The following is a 19355-nucleotide window of genomic DNA, read 5'->3' as shown; positions in this document are numbered from 1 at the left end:
TTACCCCTGGTCCGTAGTCTGTAGTCCGCAATCCACATCTAACACTGACCGGTACTAAATTAGGTCTTGGCCAATTACTTTGAAGAAGGACTCATTTCGCGATTTTTTTTACAATGACTAGTAACATTTGAGAGCATCAAATGAAGCCCTGTCCTCTTTGACAGATTCAATCACAAGCAAATTCAGTTTTATTTCTTCTTTGATTATTTTTTCCATTGTTAAATTCCCTTCTACACCTCATATATTCTTGCCGTGTATCGAAACTGTTCACAGATTTACACTAGTTTAACACGAACCGATAGCATATTTTAGTACGACACATTGAACAAGAGATACAGCGATCAACTCTCTCTAATAACGGACACCTCTATAAGCAGGGCCCGCGCAGGGGGATAGGCTCGAGGGCCCCCCACTTTTTGAAAAAATATATATATTACTAAGAAATACATAATTTTAAATAAGGAATCTTTGATGGAATAAGAATATTCGTCTGGTAGACCTGGTAGACTTCTGCATTTTCAGCAATAATTAAAAAAAACAACCTCTCTTTAAAGGCAGAAATATGCAGTTTTAACCCCAAGACCGATAATTCTACAGCATTTTGTTCCGTCTGCGCTTGTCAGTAATCTACCAACCTCCGGCCTGGTTCTTGCAATCACAAACTTCATAACCTTACCTGGCGCAGATCGAAAAGGGGGACTTTGGGTATGTAATTGTGGGCACTGGCGTATATTAATTAAACTGCATCTTTGCCTCACATACCCTTTCATTGTTTTTTGTTTCTATTTCAGTTCTGTCCTAGAAGGTAACTAGGGTATTTTGACGCAATTAATAATACTGTCAATTTGACTGACCGAGCGTAACAGTTGATTTTGTAATTATAAGCGTAATCCATGTATTCATAACAGTGGTAAGAACTACTCTATTCTGGTCTGTCAAAGACAGTCCACCTTGCAGCTATGGCGGGGGTAATGAACGCAAGATGGATAACATTTATATTAATTGTCACTTTGTTAATACTTTCTTGGGGCAGTTCTATTCGGAGTGAAGGTAGGAATAATCATTGTTGTTTCCAGAATACAATTTACAGTGTGTACATTTCTTTTAAATGCAATTGTTGCTTTTCATATAAACATTGATAGTGATTACAATACTGAATAATTTCTGTAAACAATTAAACCATCTGTTACATCTACCAAGAATAACATTACAAATGGTATCATATAAGTGTACAAATAATTGAAAGAAACACTAAGAATTATTTATTATATAGTTAGAAGGTTACTTTGAGCCAAACAAGCAGGAAAAATCACAGAAGTTTCCAAAACATCGTCTCAAATTATACATAATTTTAAAATGTTTTAATTAAATAAATCAAAAAAGAGCATTTATATATTCATGGCTGTAACGGTGATGTTCGTCTGAATGAGCGGCGGCTAAAATATTTAATCCTTACTAGGCCCAGTGTATCGTTCAACATGATCAACTTCTGTCTCAAAGCCTTAGAAGGAAAAAAAGCCGAAAAACAAAACAAAGCAAAAACAAATTAAAACAACGGAAAAATATCCCCTTCGCATGTGATTTAAGGCAAACATCTAAAAATCACTTGTTTAGGTGTATTGAAGAACATAGTAGATGCATCATTTCTGAAAGGTAAACCGCATATGGTATGTGGACTGATATAGGCCTAGATAGGGCCATATCATAGCACATTGTTGTTTTGTCAACTGTAACAACAATTTCTTATAACGGAGGTTAACTTTTAAAATATCACAGCTCTTTTCATTGACAATGTGTTTAACGTCGCATGAGAAAAAGAAACTCTTTTGGATCCCCACCCTTTAGGAGTAAATGAAAAAATAAGATCAGAATATTAAGCAAATTGACACAGACAGTTAAACCTAAGTTATGCCGGAGTGTATGACGTCGGTATCATCCGTTCATTAACTTGATATAGGACACTGCACCATGGAGTGTGACTAACTCTAAAAGAAGACCAAAGCGAGAGCTAACAATAACCAGACGTCTCTAGAAATAACAAGTCGGAGTAAAAAGTAAATAAATCCGAAGATATTTAACTTTGAAACAAAAGGATGAATAAATCTGAATCAAAACTCGATCACAGACATGTTCGTTATTATTTTATTTCCTGGCTTCTTATATTGAAGCCTTCTTTAAACGACGTTACCATCTGTAATTTAGACTATATTTTCCAAAGACATACAAAAGATTGCCTCAAATCCATTTTCTTAGCGGAGCCCCGTAGGTCCGTCCGTCCGAACCAGAAGGAAAACAATGCGAAAGCTAGTGTGGGAGCCTGTAACCTGTGTTTGACTTGACAACAGACATCCATATTATGGTCTATTGACAGCTGTCAAAATAGGGTATCCTAAAGATAAGATAAGTATAAATTTGAGGATTTCTTTGCAAGAGTTTAAAGTCCGTTGTCTTGAGTAAATGTAGAATGCATATAAACGGGAGCTTTGCTTTAGCTTTGGCTAAATCTATATATTACACCGATGTCAAATTTAGCGAAGGTTGGTATTAACAATAGAAATTGGAAAGACTGAAGCGCTTTAAAGGGGAAATCCTTCCGGCACGACAAGTATGAATCTTGTAAGGAAAGCAAGTATCTCAACTTTTAATAACTACTTGGTTGGTCGTTCAGTCTAAATTTGTAGCAAAATGAAATCAATAACCTTGATGAACACTGGCTTCGAATAATTTTTGTTTCTGGTCTACTGCCAATACGGTATACAAATGTTATTTGATTCGTCTTACAATGTCAAATATCATGCTATTTGTTATCTTTTATTTTCAACTTGGAACGTTAGGCTACAATTAATACTTGATTACTATAAGTTGTTTATTGATACATAGCAACGTACAGATTCCTGGCGCGCAAAAAAAAAGAACTGTAACTGGGTCATTACTTTGTTATTTTAGGCTTTTTTTATTGTTTGGCTTCTCTTGGGCTTCCTCGCCATGAGAGTTTAAGTAATTAGATTTTATTTGATTTGTACAATTTTTGGCAAACAAAACAATAAACAATAAACAGATAATAATAATTAACCAATTCTAAAGCGGTGGAAAAAAAGGTTTTTAAAACAGACAATAAAAAATGTCTCAAGAAAAATCACTCGTTAATTACTTTTGAGGTTTCTTTGCCAACCTCTGTCTATCTTGCAAGTCATAAGAGCATTTTGGTGCACGCAATGTTACATCCACTTGTCAAAATGGTGACCAATTAATTTTAACACTTTCATGTCTTTAATATTTCCACTTTGAAATGACAAGTTATTGCATATCTATGTATTTTTAGCTGTGTGCTCAGGAAACTTGACTGTGGTATTTGCTGTGGATGGCTCCTACAAAATGGGTGAAGCTCGATTCAGATTGGTTGGCGATTTCATCACCAATATTTCCAGGAATTTTGATATTGACATCAATAAGACATGGTTCATTACTGCCGTAGAAGGAAACGGAACGTACGTTTATAAAACGAGGGCAGAGCTTAACAACTTCTTAGGGTTGTATTTTCCGAACACTAGTCAAGTAGTTTTGGGAAAAGCTTTGGACTCAGTTAGATATCAGTTATCTGACAACGATACACGAAGAGATGTCCCACTCGTTGTGCTTGTCATTGCAAGTCACAAGTCTGATGACGATATTGCTGTTTCTGCCATCAGCTTAAAAAATTGGAACGCTACTCTTATTGCTGTGGGTATCGGAGATGAAATCTCCCCAGGCCAAATGAGGGAGATAGCTTCCGATCCAGATAGCGATTACTTTGTTGAGTGTAATGGCACGAACTGTCTTTTTACTAAGTCGATGACAATGGCTCGAACAATTTGTCAAGGTAGGCATATATGTCAGGTTATTTAGCTTAGTATTTACATTATTAGTGAACAGCAATTTTCGCGCGTTTTGATTGGCTTCCGTAACTCGGAATACCCTTGGCTATTCGCTATTTTGCCGGGGACGGAAGCCAAGATGACGTCTCGTTTCGAGAAATTTTCGGAAAACGAAATTTGATCGATAAATGAAGCAATCGTACAAACAAATAGTAACAAGAAAGCCGCTGACGAACTTCAGCATGTCGGTGTTTACTAGTGGGTAGAAAATTATTTTCTTGCTAGGATTTCCCTGATCCGGGGACGATTGCTTTGTTCAGCTCAAAAGGACGCGCGGATATGTGCATGTACAAACTTACAGTGCTACGAAAGTGAATGAATGGATCGATGATAAATGTTTCAGATGGGTCTAGTTTAATTCACGTGACACGGAAATAGGAGCATATGCTTTCTTTAACAATCCCTTTTTATCTTTGATGAAAAAAAAACAAGGAAGGTCATAGCCATGGCCTTGCTATGTGCTCATGGTTGTCCTTACGTAGGTATCTGTCAGGACTGGCCACCATCCCAATGTGGCCCCTGAATGTCCTTTTTGAGACCCCGTAATACAGGTGTGCATGAATTAAAACAACATGCCTATCTGTTTCCAGAACACTGAACCGAGCCATAGTCGGTCTGTGCTAGGGTGTGCTCACGCTTACCATCAAATGCTGGCCTTAATTTTGTGTATGTCCTTCAATTCCTTTTTAATCATAATTTCCTTTATTTGTAATCAAAATTTCGTTATAAGTGGTTGACAGGTGCGTAAGCTACCCATGTCATAACAATGGTACGTGTACAAGTTCCAAGGATGGCTACAAATGCAAATGTTCTCCGGAATTCCATGGCGTGAATTGTGAAATGAGTAAGTGATATATTAGAATATTTGAAACAGCAAATTTATATTAGGATTCTTAACGCTTATGTTGGAAAATAAGGAACCATTTTTACAGCCAACTGTTCCAGTTTACCGTCCTGCAAAATAATAAAAAAGTAACACGTTACATTGTTGCCATTTGGCTGTTTACTTGCTACTTGAGTCACCAATTCGGTCATTTAACTGATCTGTGCTAAGTTAAGATAATAAGATAAACAAAGTTGATACCAAGGGGTCTTTTTCCTCATTGCAGAATGGTAAGTGACAGTTACATAAGAGGGACGCTTCAAAATCGTACTCTATTGACGATCGTAGTACCTCACAGAATGTAACTTTGGTGCTGTTGATTATGTGATTATTTGGTAATTCCAAAGTGAGCTGTTGTCCTTTTTTTTCTCCCTTTCTCTTGAATAATCTGTTTACTGGTCTAGCTCAAGAAGGATACAACGAGTTCTTATTCCTAAATGCAATAAAAAACTAATATATTGGTATGCTTTTAATTCATAATCATAACAGGCAAATCTGTCGATTTCCTAAGTCTGGGATGTTTCATTGACATCAACGATACAAGGACTTTCTCGTCACTTGAGACAGTCAATGCAACTTACCTAGATAGCCCATTCAATACGAGAAAAAACGCTGTATTGAAGTGTGCTTTAGAGTCAGCAAAGATGGACTACAAAGCTTTCGCTGTTTTTGATGGAGGAGCTTGCTACTCTGGTCCATATGCCCATTTCAACTACAGCGTTTACAATGCCACCAGCTGTCCTGCAGGTGGAAAGGGTGGCCTCCTTGTAAGCGAGGTCTACCTTCTCGGAGGTGGGTCCTATGGACATTACATTATGGTGGTAAATTGTAAATATTGAAAGTGAATCTTTTTCCCTTTTTTCACGGACATCAAAAATGACTTGAACAAGCTAATACTTTGTAAGTTGCGTCGGAGATCAGATTATACATTTGGACACGCTTTTGGATAGACTACATGTAAGCACTAAAGCTATTCGTTTTACCGAGACCTTTTTCAGTCTTTGGTGACTTTTTCTGCTGTTAGTGGAGACATGAAAGAAATGGTACATTTCAGTAGTTTCGGGCTTTTCCTGGCATAAATCATGAACAGCAAATCATTTGAATTGAATTTAAATGTTCATAGTCTCGAGATGTCACATATATGTCTTTATACATTTAACTTATAATCCAAGGGCAGATTGAAACCCACTTTATGAAAAAATCTTTAATGAACATAGGTTTAGCGTTAGCTTGCACCTAGATAGCTGCGCTGAATGTTATCATTTATGCAATCTTGGTTTGAGAACGTGACTGTACTATAGATATATTCACCACTGAATCCGCTTTGTGTTCTTCAAACAGCTAAATGTGGCAAGCTGTTAGACTTGCACCGAAGTGCTATTCATCTGTCGAACTCAACTATCAAGGGTTCATCTTACAATGAATCTTGGGGCATTCCTCTGGTAGGAGGGGGCTTTTCCTGGTGTCCAAGCACTTCGGATCAAAACAGAACGCTCGAGATTAACTTTGGTAAGAGGCTAGACTTACTTTGAGTCCCTTCAACTTCTCTTTGAAACGCCAGTAATTTCAAAGGAAGGTCCCTCGAGCTTTCGTTACCTATTCATACACTATTAAAAAGGAGATGCAAGATGCAAAATCAAAGATGTCAGTTATTTTGCAGCCTACTTTTGTCGATGTGGGACCTCACTATCGCTCCGCAGATTCGGGGATTTGGTGGCAGTGCTATACTTTTCTTTCAGAGATAAAAGCCATCTCGCAGCCTTAGCTGAAAGGGCTATATACGCATTAGTGACATCCTTCGTGTGGCTCTGAAGTTTTGAATAATATTTTGAACTTTTCTATTTAGTCACAAAATTACAGACGAACCATAAATATTAATGTTTTATTCCATATGCTCATGAGGATATATGTAAGTTTACGTGCAAAGCATTTGTAGCTGACGGCTTTTAAATTGCCTTGCTTGTAACCCGCAGGAAGAAAAACCTTTCTAACTGAAGTAACTGTGCAAGGCAAAAACGGCTCCAGAGATTTTGCCGACAACATCTGCTTTGGTTCTACTGTTGATGGTGTTTCCGGTGTTCAGAAGATATTAAAAACCACAGTGGGCTGTGTGGTAAGAGGATGTAAATAATTGATTAAGCAAATAAATAAATAAATAAATAATTAATTAATAACGATTTAGAGGTAGCACATCCACTGAGTGGTTCTTCGTCTACCTGATTCCTGGTCGAATTGGAATTTTGAAAAAAACGAATTTTGAGGAAAGGGAAAACCGGAGCACCCGGAGAAAAACCTGTAGGAGCAAGGGAGAGAACAAACAACAGACTCAACCTATATATGATGTCCATGCCGGAAATTTGAACCTGGGACACATTCATTGGTGGGAGGCGAATGCTCTCACCACCGCACCAATCCTTGCTCTCCCAAGTTAGGCTGGGCCACTCTGTTAAGCTGGTCTCAATTGGTAGAAGAGAAGAAACTTCCATTGACTCGCAATAGAGTGACAATCCAACCCAATAAAATTCAACGATACAATTTAGACTAAGAACTGGAATTTGAATGTCAACTAGCTTTCTGTAGAATAGATCCGAAAAACTGATCTTGTCCAGTATTTAAATTTCTCATCGTTCACCTTTTATTTGACAGATTCGACTGTAATTAACCAAGAAAAAAATGTTTTTAAATCCTGCAATCCATGTACGGAGTAACTATTTTGAAAGGAATCGAAAATACTTATTCATTTTCAGGTTGATATTCCATGGACGTCTCCAGCTTATGCTAATAATCTCACGATAACAATTCAACCGCCTGTTTCAACTCAGTATTTAAAAATTTCCCCACGTGGTCCTCTAAGTGGAAACGGTTCCTGCCTCAAGATCGACATACTTGACAGCATGGCATGTAAGTCATTGGGGCAATGTATGTCAGTGATGATCTTGGCTTCATGTAACGTGATAAAAAACCGAGGAAAGGGGCTTCCATTACGGTAAAGGTGCAACAATAAGACCGTACCTTTAAAAGAAAAATAGTTCCTTTGGGAGGAGGGAAAACAATAGAAATGGTTAGTGGCGGTGGTGGTGAAGAGAGCTCATGGGTGGAGAGAAATAGAAATGTGGTGGTGGATTTGTTGGTGGTGGGAAAGCAAAAGATGTGTGTGGTTTGTGGTAGTGAAGGGAATGCAACAAAAAAATTCTTGCGTTGGTGGTTTCTGTAGAGGGGAAGTAATAGAAAGGTGGAGATAGTGGTGGTGGTAGTGTTTGTGGACGAAAAACAACAGAAATGTGGTGGTAGTGGTGGTGGTGGTGGTGGTGTTTGTGGAGGAAAAGCAATAGAAATGTGGTTGTGGTAGTGGTGGTGGTGGTGGTGGAAGGAAGCAAAAAGAAATGTGGCGGTGGTGGTTTTGGAGGGAAAGCAATAAGGAAAACAATATACGGATGTCGTTAAGAGAGTGTTAATGTTACCTCAATATACTTCTTGAGAGAAAAAAAGTTATTAAGCGAGCAGGTGATATGGATTTCGATTTTGCGGGCACCCCGTCTATACGTACATAATTCCTAACAAGGCGTGCAATAAAAATGTGAGATAAGTGATTTTCACGTATAAAATTAACCAATGCGTGTGCTCTATCTGTCCGTTACAGCATCAATTTTACGACAGTCCATGCATGTGGTAACATATTCAAGTAATCGCCCATATCAGCTCCCCTTGGTGGATTCAAATACGTTATGGTGTCCCGCCGCATCTGATCTTGATCCATTCTTGACTGTGAATCTTGGTAACTGCATTTTATTGTCGTATTTAATTGTTTATAATTATACGGGAATTAAAAGGAGCGCGTTACTTGTCATTTCTACTACGTAGGGGTGAGAATGAACCTTGACGTTACCCTTGACGTGTACTAAGAGATAGATTGCCAAACCAGGTTACTTTGTCCCTGCAAAAACCTGTTCACTTAAGAAACTGTTTGAGTATTTCTTTTTCACATTCATGCATCATCTTTTAACTGTAAAGTTTCCTGTGTTCGCGAGAATTGACATCATTAAGAGAAATCAGGTCTTGAAAGCCAAAGTACAATTCATAAAACGTCTTATTATAGGTTCATTGTCGAACAATACATAAATTTGCCCTTTTTTGCAGGATCACCCTTTAACGTATCCGCACTGCAGTTTCAAGGATCCGATGATCCAAGCGAAAGACCTCACACTTTATGTTTAAGTTACAGCAGAAACGGAATCACCTTTCTTGACTTTAGCACCTCGGGAAGTTCGTGCCAGGTAAATCAACAGTCAAGGATTAATGAAAGAAAGTTGGAAAAATTCGATGGTATCCACCGACAGAATATCATTCATACATTTCAGCGTTTATTCACCTCTATCGAGAAAAGCGCACAATGATAATAGTGGTCATAACAATTTTAATATTGGCGGATTGTTGTTCTCATTAAGGTGAAGTTTGCATTTTCTATGATAACAATATTTGATTTTTATGAGTATCATCAATATCATCATCGTCATCATTATAGAAAAGTCTGTATTATCACGATTAAATTTTGAGTCTATTTTATCTTCTTCTTCTAATTCGTTTTGTCTTTCTCTTTTTGCCTTTGGTCTTCTTAGCTTTTTAAGTTTGCAAACAGGAGCGGCGATGGTGACGTCGTTCGCCAGTATACATTTATCCCGCCTCGTCTTGTGAACTCAGTCATTTTCGAACCAAAGTATCCCATATTGAACACCAACGACGGCTACTGCATAAGAACAAACTTTGAAGGCTGTGTCACAACTACTGCAAATGGAGAGCCTATTTCAAAGGGTAAGATACTTCGTATTTACGTAATAGATGGGAAAGACAGCAAAAAAGAAAGGAGGAGCGCTCTATTTGTCTCATTCGAAACTGATTTTCTTCCTAGACTGACGTAAGGTTTTTCAAGGTTTTATCTTATTTTATTTATTTATTTATTTATTTATTTATTTGTTTATTTAACAAGTATAGCTCATAGGAAAAAGAACAGATTAGAGAGATTAAGATTCACGTTTACGCCAAACGGCCGACGTGAATTTGTACCACGTGACCGAGTTTTCTCCTTATTTTCCGTTTACCTCTTTATTGCTTCTACACAAAATTTAGTAGTTTTATACCAGTTTTAACCAAAGTAATCTTTCGGGACTGTTTTTATCTGCTTATTTTCTATTATGAGAAATTCTCAACTTGAGTCTGACTTTTGCCGTTTGCGGTAAACGTGAATCTTAATCTCTCGATTATACTTGATACCAAAACATTCATAAGCCTAAACCCGTAAAGTTTCCTTTGATTTTGCAGGGTGCGTCGGAACTATCAGGGAGAAATGTTGTGTTTTTCCATTCCTGTATAAAGGGATGGAAATCTATTCATGCATCCGAGAGGACCACAACCAAGCATGGTGCGCCACAACTGATAACTTCGACAAAGACCAGCTATGGGATAACTGCCAAGGTATATTGGATCACTTTATGTTTCTGGGAAACTGCCCACCTACCCCTCCCCTAAGCCAACAGTTTGCCCTAAGTGAGAAGTAAGTGATAATGTTGGCTTAGGGGAGGGGTAGGTGGGCAGTTTCCCAGAAACCTAAATAGTTCCGGTATATTGACCACACCGTTTGGTAAGACTAATATAAGTGCGTTACTCTTGACGAGCTTCATGTTGAGAAATGAGGGTACGGCCATCATTGCCCTGCAAGGGCCTCGAATTTTGCGTTGCTGGGATGAGGACGAAGATAGAGGGGTTCCGTTTCCAGAAAGAGGCAGTAATTAAAAAAACTGTAGTATCGTCTTGTTTCATTGACTGTAGAGACGGAGAATGGATTGGTGCCACTCCCCAAGATTTTGTCCGTGAAATTTTTCTCAACAAATTTTGCCACTTTTCGTTTCCTTTCAGCTGTTCCAATTCCCTTCCACACTGTACCGAGTTTAGTGCGATTCCGTTGCTATCTAAGTAAAATATTTTATATAACTTCGGCGGTAGCAACCTCTTCCCCAGGATCTTCTCGTTTTCTAGTATGGCGGCAGAAGGAGAGAAGACCCTCTTTCCTGCCGCCGCCATATTGCCGGAAGACGAGAAAACCCTGGGAAGGAGTTTTGCTATCAATCTATTTCTTAAGGAATCAAATGAAATTTTTTTATCATTTCCTTGCCTTTTTAAATATAACCTTATACTTATCCCTTTCTTCTGCTGCAATCAGCCAAGTCATCAAAACGAGAGCTAACATCATTCTACGTTCGTAATTTCAGTCGGCTTTAGCAATCCTTGTTACACAAAGCCCTGCTTCAATGGAGGTACCTGCGTAGAGGACCTGATTACCTGGAGATATCAATGTATATGCACTGAAAAGTTTATCGGTAATAACTGTGAAGACGGTGAGTGAAATTCCTTTATTTTTTCTCATCTGGCAAACAAATCATGTCCAAGTTCATACGTTCATTTATGCAAGATGGGAACATTAAGTCAAAGCTGGTGACCGTCTTAGCTGCTACTATATATATAAGAATACATATAACAGTTTTCTTATCTGTTAAAACCTAGCTTTTTCTTTCTAGATTTTGACGAATGTTATAACAGTCTCTGTCAAAACGGAGGGACATGCATTAACACTGACGGTGATTACAGATGCGAATGTAATTATGGATACACAGGAAAGAACTGTCATTTAGGTAAGGAAAAAAGCCGTACGGTGTATATATATACTTAAGGACTTCTGAGACATCTGAACCGCGTAAACTTGTGGCTGTTGATAGCGACATCAAGTGGTCCGGTCTTTGTTCAGAAGTGTAAGATTTCTGAGTCATGACGTCCTCTTGTAAAATAAGTACAGCCAACGTCATAATTTTCTGTTAGTTGTTTTGGCCGTTTTTGGCTATCCCACCATAAATTTTGTGAAGGACAATTCTAACCGATAAAAAACAGTTATGGAATAGCAGGGTCAGTTACGAAAATTTTGACTTGATCGTTTGAGCTAGCGAAGCTTTAGAGTTACGATAAAATTGTTTCCCATTACTCATAATTCTTCAAGTCATTATTGTAAAGTTTTGATTGGTCTACCGATCGTCTATTGCGTCACTACAGGTAGCAGGCAACGTACGGACCATGACCTGCTGGTGCAGAATAGAAAGGAAAAAAATGGAAATTTTCTGCGCATGGTTCTTTGCAGATGCACAGTTTAGTGCCTTTCTTTGAGGGGCAGTGGTTCTCTGTGACAAAATATTATAAGAGTGTCAACTGCATAATAACTAAAATAACAATAATTTATCCTCTTTCACTGACAAATCCTGATTTTTCGCAACCGTTGACGAATGTTTTTGTTTTTTTCATCTTTAGATGCCCATTTCAGCGAGCTTGAAGTTGGTTTCGCCATTGATGGTTCTGCAAGCATCCAGTTTTACGGCAAAACTAACTTTCAGAAGATTAAAGACTTTGTAACAAAACTAACACACTCATTCAATGTCTCGAACAACGAAACCCGCGTTGGGCTGATCGTTTATTCCACAACCTCAACCCTAGCCTTCAATCTTGACTGGTACTCAAGCTTAAATAGAACAGTAGAGGCAATTAACAATACAACATATCCAGGTGGTGGTACATTCACTGGTCAAGCCCTCAACCTTGCTGCCACAGGGTTTTTCAACGATAGTGTCATAAGAGCCAATGTTAGCCAGGTGTTAGTGTTAGTCACAGATGGAGTATCTACGGATGATGTCATTGAGCCGGTTGGTTTACTGTCGTCGGTATTTGTCTACGTTGTTGGGATCGGCAAAAATTATGAGCTGTCTCAGTTGCAGAGGATAGCGGGGGATAAACAGGAAAGAGTTTTCCCAACTGAATTCGACAAACTCCAAAACGTAGCCGATGATGTTAGAGGACAAATTTGTTTGGGTAACTATATAATTTTGTATTTGCTTTAACAACTAAAAAATAAACTAAGCTATGTAGTGATAAGAGCAATTTGATTTCATAAAATTAAGAAAAAAAGCATTCAAAGAAGGCTAAGGGCGGTTGCTACTCCTTGATCGATCTTTCCGAATTATCCCTGAAATTAACCTTTTTTATTCTCCATTAGGAGTTCATAAAAGTTATCATCATCATCATCATCATCATCATCATCATCATCATCATCATCATCATCATCATCATCATCATCATCATCATCATTATCATCATTATCATCATCATCTTCAACATAATCGTCATCATCATCGTCGTCATCATCGTCCTTGTATTCCTAATCATCATTATCGTTAAAATCATTTTTTTTTTGTTAAAATCATATTTTTATCAATTTTACTTCCACTTCTTGCAAGTGTGTAATGTTTTCTTTGTGTCTTTACTTAAAAGATATCGACAATTGCTGTGACAATCCCTGTCGCTTTGGTGGAATCTGCACGAATGGAGGCTTAAACTGTACTTGCACAGAAGGTTTTCAGGGGCCAACGTGTTCTAAGGGTTAGTAACACTCGTCAAAGGTAAAGGACTGGAAACCTGACTAGTAATCGTAATCGGAAATCAAACGTTTCCCCACTGCCCACAAGTCGTGCCCCAGCCCGAGAAAACAGCCGACATTTGGCGACGCTACCACTGGTTCCATATCCAGATCTGGGTAGTGCTTCTGATTGTTTCAATCAAATTTCCCACGCGGATCCACCAATCAGAAGCATTACCAAGATCTGGGTAGTGACGCGTCACCGGTATGGAATTTCTGAGCTCGTTTGCCAGACGTCATTTTGCAAGCTACCAGTGGTAGCGTCGCCAAATGTCGGCTGTTTTCTCAGGCTAGGTGTACCTGCAATTATTTACGATTTTTAACCCTTCAGAAATGTAGCAATCTCAAACCAATAATGGTTATGATTCTTTAGCCGTTTGTGATTCCAGTCAACTGAAATATGGATATAATATAAAAACAGGAACATTCAATAATAGTGTCTTTCTCTTTTTAAAGATGTAAAGGAATGTCAAAACCCCAACGTAAGCTGCACGCCTGGAAAAGCATGTACCGAAACATTTGGCGGATATGAGTGTACATGTGCTAACACGTCCCTGTACGGTGCAAATTGTACCAAAGGTAACTCTCCTTTTCAGATTTTATATATCAATACAGTCGAGTGGTCTTAAACGGCCAATCTCCGGAACGGACAACAAGTGACTCACTGATCACTGGCCACTTAGAACAGGTTTTGTTTTCAGTGATTTTAGGACAGTTTTACACGCCAGAACTTTGGTGGCTGTCTGCCAAATAGTGCCCCTGCTTCAAAAGAGGACGATTAAGAGACATAAAGCTAGCACTAGAAAGGGTTTGTGTAGTTATGTAAAGTTAAAGCTTTTTACAAACAATTAGTTAACATCAAGTGAGGCTTAGGCTTTCATGCGTAGATGTATACTGTCCCTCTCAGAATGAGCTATGTAAGATTTATGGTTTTATATGCAATAAAAAAATTTGCTTTTAAATATTTCATCCAGATTGCGACAAAAACTTCACAGTGCTTTTTCTTGTGGATACGGCGAGGGATGTTGGAAGCGACAACCTAAAACGTCAAATTGAGTTCATCATCTCTGTAGCCTCTACAATCAATTTCAACCACATCGCCGTTATCTCTTACGCAACAGAGGCAGAGATAATCATCACACCAGGTCAGGCTTCCAACTTCTCGGAATTTGCCCAAACGCTACGAGATGCTAATTACTCATTGGATCATCTTAAAAACTTGGGAAAGGCATTCGAGAAGGCACAAGAAATATCTCATTTGTTTACTGCATCAAAGCCAGGGATTACAGTGGCCATGATATCAGGAAAGTCACATGACGACCCCGCTCCACCTGCAACAGATTTAAAGAAGAGAGGGGTGACCATCGTTGCCATTGTCTTTACGGGTGCTGGTTATAGTATGGTACAAGTGTCACTGTTTGTCTCGAAAACAGACATTGATCATATAGTTACTACGGAGTTTTCTTCATTGAAGCATTCTGTCAGCATAGCTAGAGAAGCAATTTGTAAAGGTGAGATATACCAAACTCCGAAAAGAGTTGTGACACGCATGAGTTCAAAAGCTGAGTCTTTGCATTCATGATGCCCCAGTACCCCTACGACCTCAGTATTCTGCTAGCTGGTTTAGGCAGATATCACTAGAAATATTAAATAATCCTTCTAGCTGCCCCCCTTTATGTCTTATTACTCAAACTGTCAATTTAACATGCTACTGCTTTCTTAACATCTGTATTTTTTAATTTCTTTAGCTTCAGATCCTTGTTCTCATGCCGATTGTCCTGCACTTCATACGTGCCAAAATATCTACGGAGAAAATGGAGGATTTAGATGTATTCCACGTAAGTAAATGACGTCTAAGAAAGCAAACAACAAAAAACAGCATCTAAAAGAAAACAACATATAAAATGATGAAAATGAGTTAAGTTCTTCACGGAAAAAGTTTATTAGGCTGTTTGCCTTGAGCTTGGAAACTATTTGACAGCCAATGCATTATGCCGATTATCTAGCACATCAAAGCCACTTCAGCTAGTTCAGTTACTCTTAGCACTAAGTTGGTCTTAGTATACAAATGAGGCAATAGCTAGTGCGGTATTACTCCCACTTCAGACCCTGCGGGATGCGCGGATGCCGTTAGAAGATAGTTCTATAAATAGATTATAGATTAAATAGATTGTAAATGACCCATTATTCGGGGAAGACTCTGTTGCGAAAGCATTAATTTTCACAACGTTTTATTGGGGATCATCGCCCCGCCACTGATCTAAAACTGATAAGACCTGTTTATAGGCCAATGTAAAGACATTTTTTAATTACTTTTTGCAGCCGTAGATGCGTGTAATCCTACCAATCCTTGCAATAATGGCGGGACCTGTGCGGTAACGGATAATAGCTTTAATTGTACCTGTCCCCCTGGTATTGGAGGACAAAACTGCACCGAAGGTAAGTGCCGTCAGGCAAACAGAGGAATGCATGTTTTAGCCGTGAAGTTGATTTTTTGTCATTTTCTAATAATGGTATTGTCTGTTCCCTTCAGATTTCGTAAATGAATGTGACTCAGCACCATGCAGAAACGGAGGACAGTGCACAGATCTTTTAGGAAGATTTAAATGCGATTGTCCTGAAACGTTTTCTGGGAAGTTCTGTGAAGTGTGTAAGTCTAATTAAATTTCTTAGCAATGGCAAATTTTGTTTATACGCCTAAAATAAGGATAGCTACTATGATTGCGCCTGACTTTGATTCTGATTAAGTGTACGTTTTCAATTCTCAGCTAAATTTATTCTGCATTAACCGATATTAGGCTTCAAGTACCACTTATTTTTGCTGCGAAGCTGATTTGATAGATTGATGTTTTTGTTTAATAACAGGCCCGTTTACTACGTCAAAATGTTCATGAGGCGAATGTATTTCATTGAGTTAAAGTGCAAAAAATTAAGGTTCGGCATCTGAATCAACTAGGAATGAATGGAGAAAACAAACCAACCGAAAGCTTGTCATTTGGTTACGTTGATTCGTTATAAAAAATCTTCATCTGGTAGTTCTAATAATTTTCATACGTTCATTACTTCATGCATCTCCTTCCTTTCATAGGATTAAATTTATAACAAACAAACTCAATGACCACCTTCCAGTTGGCTTGTTAGCTCAGTTGACAGAGGGCTGCAGCGGTATCGTAGAGAGTCTAGATCACGCTTGAGTTTCTTTCAGGCTTATAATTAATCTTTCCGCAACTACAAAAGTTACGTGTACAACTAAAATGGCCTTCCTTACGTTTAGTAACCACTTTTGTTTCCTCTAGCTTGTTCAACCAAGAAATTCAACGTGGTGTTTCTAGTTGACGGATCAGGAAGCATAGAATTCCAGGGACGTGGAAATTTCCAACGCTCAAAGGATTTCATCAAAGCTCTAATCAACAATTTTGAAGTTGGTAGAGACCTGATAAACGTTGCAACAGTGCTCTTTTGGGACCGCTTTGCAATTATTCACCGGTTAAATACATTTTATACTAAAGAAGAAGTATTGAACGCCATACAAGGTATGCCTTATCCGGGTGGAGGGACCAGGACTGGCCAGGGCCTTGATGTGATCCGAAATAGCATTCTTACAAATCTTGGCGGTAGAAGTCAGTTAACGAACATTGTAATAGTTGTAACTGATGGATTGTCACAAGACAGTGTTTCTACACCTGCTAAAAAGCTCCGTGACATGGGAGTGACCATTATAAGCATTGGAGTCGGTTGCTGCTTCTACAGACCAGAGTTAAATGAGATGGCCACTGATCCAGACAATACGCATGTCTTTGATGTCGCCTTTAGAGGTCTGGAAACCATTGTTGAGCCACTTTTTGAACAGATTTGTTTTGGTAAGTCATGTCTTTCAAGTCGTCGTTCGCAGCGACTATACCTTCTCAAATAGTTGATAAATCAAAAGCAATTATTTATTCAAATAATTTTTTGCGCCCATTAAGAACGGCGAACTTATCCACGCTATATAACGTCACAGTCGTCAATTCCTCGAGTAAGACAAAACTTGGCCTAGACTTCGATATTTCTAAAATGCAGTCCTGGAGGACCAAAATAAGCCTGGTGTGCGTGGGCACAAATAAAGAATTTTTTTGCGCCCATTAAGGACGGCGAACTTATCCATGTTATATGACGTCACAGTCGCCAATTCCTCAAGTAAGACAAAACTTGGCCGAGACTTCGATATTTCTGAAATGCAGTCCTGGAGGACCAAAATATGCCCGGTGTGAGTGGGGACAAATAAGAATTTCGATTTTTGTAAAATTGAAATCTGTTTTGAAGGTTGTTGTTTCTTTTTCAACAGCGACTGACTTCTGTTCTGCCAGACCCTGTGAAAATGGTGGGAACTGCACGAACGAAGCGGACGATTTTCGATGCAACTGTACAGAGCAATGGACTGGAAAAAATTGTTCAGTTGGTAGGTACTATTTACTATTTGCTGTTACTTTTTATCAGTTTACTGTGCTGCACTGTTTGCAAAAGGTTTCTTTTACTTAAGAGTTGAATTTTGATTTTATAAACCCTTCTTAAATTAAACATCATACGACAAGTTATCTACTAACTTCCTATAGGTTTCCTTTTAGGCATTTTCAAAAACTTGATGAATTAAAGCCTTGTTAGTCCTATCCTGTTACGACAGTCAGTGAGGTTAATACTGTTTGAATATGGCCTTACTTAATTATATTATTATCCACAATTGCGTTTATCAAGCTTCTCTCTCTCATCACTTTTGTAGATGTCGATGAATGTTCACTTAATATTACTCAGTGTGCAGATAACAAAGTATGCCACAATTTTCCGCGCGGCTCAGCGTGTCTTTGCACTAATCATAGATACGATAGCAGCTGCAGCATACGTAAGTGCAATCTCCTTCTGTATACCTCTTCATTAAAAGAAATGTTTCAAGTACTAATCCCCGGGAGTTATTCATCATTACCTTTAGTTACCTTAGTGTAAATTGCTTGCTAGGTTTTTTCCCTTGCTTTCCAACTTGATAACTTAACGGTACTGCAACAAGCTCAGAGGAATCAGTTAGCCTTTTCCTAGTCTCTGTACGCCGTCTTCCAGGCCCTCTCTGTCAATGCATTTCTGTGATGTTTCCGGGATGAACGGGCGGCGACGTGCTCTGAAATGCAAAGGCCTCGTGGACAAATGAGGCCTGGGAACAAGGCGAAGTCGGCTTGAGGTTGCAAAAACAACAAAACGTTTAACAGACACAGTTGTCTAGCATTAGTAATTAAGCTTTCCTTGTCTTTACACTTTTGAGATATTTTGCCAACATGTGAGCATATCCCTGACAAATGTTTCCTCTTTTCCACTGCTTAGAATGTAACCATACAAAGATGGACGTCGGCTTTCTGATAGACAGCTCTGGCAGTATTAATAACGCCGATAAACACAACTTCCAAAGAATCAAAGACTACATTAAAGGATTCATCAAGTCCGTTGTAGTTGGCGAAAATGACACAAGAATTGGCATCGCCACCTATTCCAGTCAAGGAAACTTCAAAATCAGATTCAACTTCACTGCCTTTTCTTCCTCGGAGTCCCTCGTTGAAGCGACTCAAAACATACCCTATGACTCCGGAAACACTTACACGGGAGAGGCACTGAATCGCATAAGGTTGGACCTCTTCTCAACTGTCCGGGAGAGGCTGCCAGCAATTCTCATTGTTCTGACTGACGGCCGATCTCAGGACAATGTGACATTGCCATCTAAACTCATCCGGGACAATGGAGTCCACGTCATTTCCGTCGGAGTAGGTTCCGCTGACTATGATGAGTTAGCTGTTATAGCGTCTGTCCCGAGCAAGGGCAACGTCTTCAATTTGTCATTCACTTCCCTTAACAATCTTGTAGGGTCTTTGGTTGAAAGTGTTTGCAGAGGTAATCTTTTTGTTCTTACTATACTGACAGGAAGGTTCGGCTCATAAAAATGCTAAAAGGATGTCTAAAGTTTGTTTCACAGAGCCAACGATAAGAAGCAGATACGTTATTTTAACGGTGTACAAGGAATGCTTGTATTTTACTA

General features: G+C 38.7%; 1 protein-coding gene across 1 annotated transcript in view; it reads left to right on the top strand.

Moving 5' to 3' along the window:
- The first annotated feature begins 2464 nt into the window (after positions 1-2464).
- Positions 2465-19355, top strand: part of LOC140922266 (uncharacterized) — a 39065-nt gene continuing 22174 nt past the window's right edge. The window contains exons 1-24 of the mRNA XM_073372266.1: positions 2465-2537; positions 3323-3859; positions 4645-4758; positions 5287-5589; positions 6139-6306; positions 6771-6910; positions 7545-7698; positions 8438-8572; positions 8935-9071; positions 9414-9606; positions 10114-10266; positions 11061-11186; positions 11367-11480; positions 12145-12699; positions 13159-13266; positions 13760-13882; positions 14278-14814; positions 15052-15141; positions 15626-15742; positions 15837-15953; positions 16600-17163; positions 17628-17741; positions 18060-18179; positions 18650-19210. Of these exons, the coding sequence (XP_073228367.1) occupies positions 2465-2537; positions 3323-3859; positions 4645-4758; positions 5287-5589; positions 6139-6306; positions 6771-6910; positions 7545-7698; positions 8438-8572; positions 8935-9071; positions 9414-9606; positions 10114-10266; positions 11061-11186; positions 11367-11480; positions 12145-12699; positions 13159-13266; positions 13760-13882; positions 14278-14814; positions 15052-15141; positions 15626-15742; positions 15837-15953; positions 16600-17163; positions 17628-17741; positions 18060-18179; positions 18650-19210 (5353 nt within the window). The remainder of the gene's footprint in view (positions 2538-3322; positions 3860-4644; positions 4759-5286; positions 5590-6138; positions 6307-6770; positions 6911-7544; positions 7699-8437; positions 8573-8934; positions 9072-9413; positions 9607-10113; positions 10267-11060; positions 11187-11366; positions 11481-12144; positions 12700-13158; positions 13267-13759; positions 13883-14277; positions 14815-15051; positions 15142-15625; positions 15743-15836; positions 15954-16599; positions 17164-17627; positions 17742-18059; positions 18180-18649; positions 19211-19355) is intronic.

This window comes from Porites lutea, chromosome 13, assembly GCF_958299795.1.
Source record: "Porites lutea chromosome 13, jaPorLute2.1, whole genome shotgun sequence".
NCBI lineage: Eukaryota > Metazoa > Cnidaria > Anthozoa > Scleractinia > Poritidae > Porites > Porites lutea.
The sequence above is the reverse complement of the archived record's forward strand: the minus strand, read 5'-3'. Positions and strand labels throughout refer to the sequence as shown.